Here is a 5443-nt window from a genome sequence, read left to right on the forward strand (position 1 = left end):
CGAGTTCCAGAAGATGCGCAGGGACCTGGAGGAGGCCACCCTGCAGCACGAAGCCACGGCGGCCACCCTGAGGAAGAAGCACGCGGACAGCGTGGCCGAGCTGGGGGAGCAGATAGACAACCTACAGAGGGTCAAGCAGAAGCTGGAGAAGGAGAAGAGCGAGTTGAAGATGGAGATCGACGACCTGGCCAGTAACATGGAGACTGTCTCCAAGGCCAAGGTATTAGAACCTGGCAATTTGTCATCAATGAAATAATCCTTTATGTATGCAGCATAGTTTGCACATGGTACTTTACACACATTATGTCCTTTGTTTTTTACAGTAATCTAGGGTAAGCAAGAAAGAAACTAGTATCTGTATTATTTGCATTTAACATATGAAGAAACTGAAATTCGAAGAAGTTAAGCACATTGGCCCCATTACACCATTAATAAATGACAGGACCAGCTTTTGAACATAGGTCACCTATGTTCTCACAGGTTCCAGATGGAGAACACAGGTCTCCAATATTCTCAAGCACCCAATAAGCCAAGTTTCATAGTACATAAAGGCAGTCAAGTATTTGAATACATGCTTTTAGAAGAATACACCATACAGTTCTTACAAGAATCTTACATTTAAAGCATATTATTTATTATGTTAATTTATTTATTCAAATTTATTATATTAATAGTGCATGGAGCTTCACAGTTAGCTCTTTAAAAATCCCAATGTAGGGGGCGCCTGGGCGGCTCAGTTGGTTAAGCATCCGACTTCAGCTCAGGTCATGATCTCACAGCTGGTGGGTTCCAGCCCCGCATCGGGCTCTGTGCTGACAGCTCAGAGCATGGAACCTGCTTCAGATTCTGTGTCTCCCTCTCTCTCTGCCCCTCCCCCGCTCACGCTCTGTCTCTTTCTGTCTCAAAAATAAATAAACTTTAAAAAATTCATAATAAAATAAAAATAAATAAATAAAAATTCCAAAGTATATTCTCAACTTCACAGAGCAATCATAACATAACAAAAAGAATTCTTACATATCACATTGCACATACAAGAATTTGATCGATTTTACGTCAAAATAAGTACTTTTCTGTCTTATAAGAAATTTTAGCAATAGCAAAATGATATTAAAATATGTTTGTTTCCTGCTTTTACTTCTTCTCACAGGGCAACCTAGAGAAAATGTGCCGCACGCTGGAGGATCAAGTGAGTGAGCTGAAGTCAAAGGAGGAAGAGCAGCAGCGGCTGATCAATGACCTGACGACCCAGAGAGGACGCCTGCAGACCGAATCCGGTAATTCTCTCCTCTTCTGGGCACTGAGAATGGAGATGGTGCGGTTGAAACAACCGATTTGGTAATGTGAGAGCCTAATAAAAACTGAGAACATGTGTGGTTCACGGAATGGTTCAGACTCTGGACCTACTTGCAAGGTCACTTGGGGACAACGCTAGATACAAAGACTTCAATAGGAGTGGATCAAGCTCTGCTCCAGAAAAGCATAGAGTGGCTGGCCACACGGAGGGGCTGCCTGGGATTAGGAGTCACTGTCGCCTGGGGCCTGGGACTCCTGTTACAGGCTGAGTTTCTGTTTCTATACATCAAAGTGAACCTTTATTTTCCTTTATTTTAAAAAAAGGTTTTTTATGTTTATTTATTTTTGAGAGAGAGAGAGAGAAAAGCATGAGTGGGGGAGTGGCAGAGAGAGAGGGAGACACAGAATCCGAAGCAGGCTCCAGGCTCTGAGTTGTCAGCACAGAGCCTGACGTGGGGCTGGAACCCACGAACCATGAGATCATGACCTGAGCTGAAGTCCAATGTTTAAGTGACTGAGCCATCCAGGCACCCCAAAGTGAACCAAATTCCTGAATGGGGCATGCACAATAAGCCCGTCTCTCAAAAGTCTGATGAAACAGCGATCATGTAGAATTCAGTACCCTGGCTCCCATAACCAGACTTGGCACAATATCATATACCCAGAGAGATTTAGTTATGGTAGAGAACAAAAAGAATTTCAGCTGTATTTATACATTCAGATCAATATGTAAGTTTCCTCATAAAAATCAGAAATTTGACATTAAGCATGAAGATGCCAGCAGAAAATTCAATCATTTGAGCACTCAATGCAGGGGGTGGGGGGGAGGGGATTTAAGAGTTAAAATTTACTTCTAATATGGGCTTGTAAAATTGTTTCTTCACTTTTAAAAATGGTGTCATTTCTTTTGTGGATCAGGTGAATTTTCTCGACAGCTGGATGAGAAAGAGGCTCTGGTGTCTCAGCTATCACGAGGCAAACAAGCATTTACACAACAGATTGAGGAGTTAAAGAGGCAGCTGGAAGAGGAGATAAAGGTAAATAATAATACTGTCAGACTCATTTTTGTCGTATGACCTAACCCTAACTGGAGTCCGTTACACCAACTTTTAAAGGGTTTGAAACTCAAGAATTAAACATTAAACATCCAATAAAAGGAAGCTGTAACTATCTCCACAGGCCAAGAACGCGCTGGCCCACGCCCTGCAGTCCTCCCGCCACGACTGTGACCTGCTGCGGGAACAGTACGAGGAGGAGCAGGAGTCCAAGGCCGAGCTGCAGAGGGCGCTGTCCAAGGCCAACACCGAGGTGGCCCAGTGGAGGACCAAATACGAGACGGACGCCATCCAGCGCACAGAGGAGCTGGAGGAGGCCAAGTACGTGTGCAGATATGAGAGAATGTGCAGAAAGCTTTGCACATTGATCCCGAAAGATCCAACCCTCCGTGAAGTCACCCACAAACGTTCATTAATTAGCTCCTGTTTGCCGGGTGCTATCAGGCCCTGAGAATGAGACACGAGTAAAGCAAACGTGATACCTGCCCTCCTGTGCTTGAGGAATGAGTAACAAATAATTATACAGACAACTAGGCCTTATTACTGTCTGTCAAGCACACCAAGTTCATTGTGGCTTCAAGGCTCTATACTTGCTGGTCCCTCTGCTGGAATGCTCTCCCCCCAGATCTCCCTCCAGCTCACTCTGACTTTTGAGATCTTGACTCAAATGCTACCTCCTCAGAGAGGTCTTCCCTGAATATCTAGAATAACTGCCCAACCCTTACTCTATTTTACTTTTCTTCATTGCACTTATATCTGCAAGATGTTATTGTGCATACTCTCGCTCCCTTATCCTTTCTGTCTCGCACTCATTTGGAAGTTTCATGAGGCAGGGACCTTCTTTTTTGTTCTTTTGTCTTGCTCACTGCTACATATCCAGTGTGTGGTTCATAGAAGGAGCTCATCAATATTTGTTGAATTCATGCATATTGCTAATATGAAGTTTCCATCACTCTTCAGTGTGGTAATAGTTCCTCTCTCTTGCTTTGGTTCACTCCTCCCTACAAACATATATAATCTTCAAGGAAGAAGCTGGCCCAGCGGCTGCAGGCGGCCGAGGAGCACGTAGAAGCGGTGAACGCCAAATGTGCCTCCCTGGAGAAGACGAAGCAGCGGCTCCAGAACGAAGTGGAAGACCTCATGCTCGATGTGGAGAGAACAAACGCGGCCTGCGCGGCTCTGGACAAGAAGCAGAGGAACTTCGACAAGGTACCTTGTGCTGCAGCCTCTGCTCTCCGCTGTCTTCCTTGGTACTTGACAGCAGATAACCACTCCCGGTTTCTCAGATCCTGGCAGAGTGGAAACAGAAGTATGAGGAGACCCACGCTGAGCTCGAGGCCTCCCAGAAGGAGGCCCGCTCTCTTGGCACTGAGCTGTTCAAGATGAAGAATGCCTACGAGGAATCCCTGGATCAGCTAGAAACTTTGAAACGGGAGAACAAAAACTTGCAGCGTGAGTCCCTTTCACTTTCAGCAACATCCATGCCTTGAGGAACCTCTCTCTTATGTCCTCTGTCTGATTAAATCTCTACCTGTCTTTAACCCAAACAACAGAGGAGATTTCTGACCTCACGGAGCAGATTGCAGAAGGAGGGAAACGTATCCATGAGCTGGAGAAGATAAAGAAGCAAGTGGAACAAGAGAAGTGTGAACTCCAGGCTGCTTTAGAGGAAGCAGAGGTATAGGTCAAATGGTGCATTACAAACAAATAAGGTCAGAAAATACTTAGGCACGTCCACATAGGTTGAATTAAAAAAATAAGCAGCACAAAATTCATGGAAGGAAAGGTGTGCAGATAAACTTTCAGATGCTTCCATTCCCTGCTAACGTCACCACTTGCTGTCATTAAAGGCATCTCTTGAACATGAAGAGGGAAAGATCCTGCGCATCCAGCTGGAGTTGAACCAAGTCAAGTCTGAAATCGACAGGAAAATCGCTGAAAAGGATGAGGAAATTGACCAGCTGAAGAGAAACCATATCAGAGTCGTGGAGTCGATGCAGACCATGCTGGATGCTGAGATCAGGAGCAGGAATGACGCCATCAGGCTCAAGAAGAAGATGGAGGGAGACCTCAATGAAATGGAAATCCAGCTGAACCACGCCAACCGCATGGCTGCAGAGGCCCTGAGGAACTACAGGAACACCCAGGGCATCCTCAAAGTAAGTGGGTTCGAAAGAGGGCCCCAAGGGGCTTGGGGAGACTGCAGCCCTGAGAACGAGGTGTCTCAACGATCGTTCATTCCACAGGACACCCAGCTGCACCTGGACGACGCGCTCCGGGGCCAGGAGGACCTGAAGGAGCAGCTGGCCATGGTGGAGCGCAGGGCCAACCTGCTGCAGGCTGAGATCGAGGAGCTGCGGGCGACCCTGGAGCAGACGGAGAGGAGCAGGAAAATCGCAGAACAGGAGCTCCTGGATGCCAGTGAGCGTGTCCAGCTCCTCCACACCCAAGTGAGTATAACAGAAGAGTGAAAAATACAAAGGAATGAAAATGAAATTCTTGCTCATATCGTAGCTTTATCTAAGAATGTACTCACAGTGTTTTATGGAGGATAACATTTAAAACATTTAATATTTGTGGGTTAGTAATATTTATCTGTACTGTGACATCCAAAGTTGATTGTCGTTCAAAAATATATTGTCATCGCAGATAACTCATTGAACAAGGAGGGATACTAATTACTTAATTAACTAGCCTGTGAGTTCATTAGAAATCTGGCATCCCACCTTTGCTCTCATATACTAGATATTTCTAAATTTGTTATTTTAACAGAACACCAGCCTGATCAACACCAAGAAGAAGCTGGAGACAGACATCTCCCAGATCCAGGGAGAGATGGAAGACACTGTCCAGGAAGCCCGCAACGCAGAAGAGAAGGCCAAGAAGGCCATCACTGATGTGAGCAGAGGGCAACACGGTGGTGCTCAAACTTGAATCCTGATGCGCCCGCCCAGCTCTCAACCGGTTTTGTTTCACTGCTAACAGGCGGCCATGATGGCCGAGGAGCTGAAGAAGGAGCAGGACACCAGCGCCCACCTGGAGCGGATGAAGAAGAACCTGGAGCAGACGGTGAAGGACCTTCAGCACCGTCT

General features: G+C 46.0%; 1 protein-coding gene across 1 annotated transcript; it reads left to right on the top strand.

Moving 5' to 3' along the window:
- Window positions 1–4: 4 nt before the first annotated feature.
- LOC121026355 (myosin-2-like) lies at window positions 5–5438 on the top strand (the record flags this gene model as incomplete). Its single annotated transcript, XM_040469223.1, has 11 exons — window positions 5–220; window positions 1151–1277; window positions 2215–2333; window positions 2476–2672; window positions 3377–3560; window positions 3638–3803; window positions 3905–4029; window positions 4202–4510; window positions 4598–4801; window positions 5124–5249; window positions 5337–5438. Coding segments are annotated over 11 exons (1875 nt in total), but the record flags the coding sequence as incomplete, so codon positions are not given.
- Between the last annotated feature and the right edge of the window lie 5 nt (window positions 5439–5443).

The sequence above is a fragment of the Herpailurus yagouaroundi genome, unplaced genomic scaffold (assembly GCF_014898765.1).
Source record: "Herpailurus yagouaroundi ecotype Mexico unplaced genomic scaffold, PumYag 86981, whole genome shotgun sequence".
Lineage (NCBI taxonomy): Eukaryota > Metazoa > Chordata > Mammalia > Carnivora > Felidae > Herpailurus > Herpailurus yagouaroundi.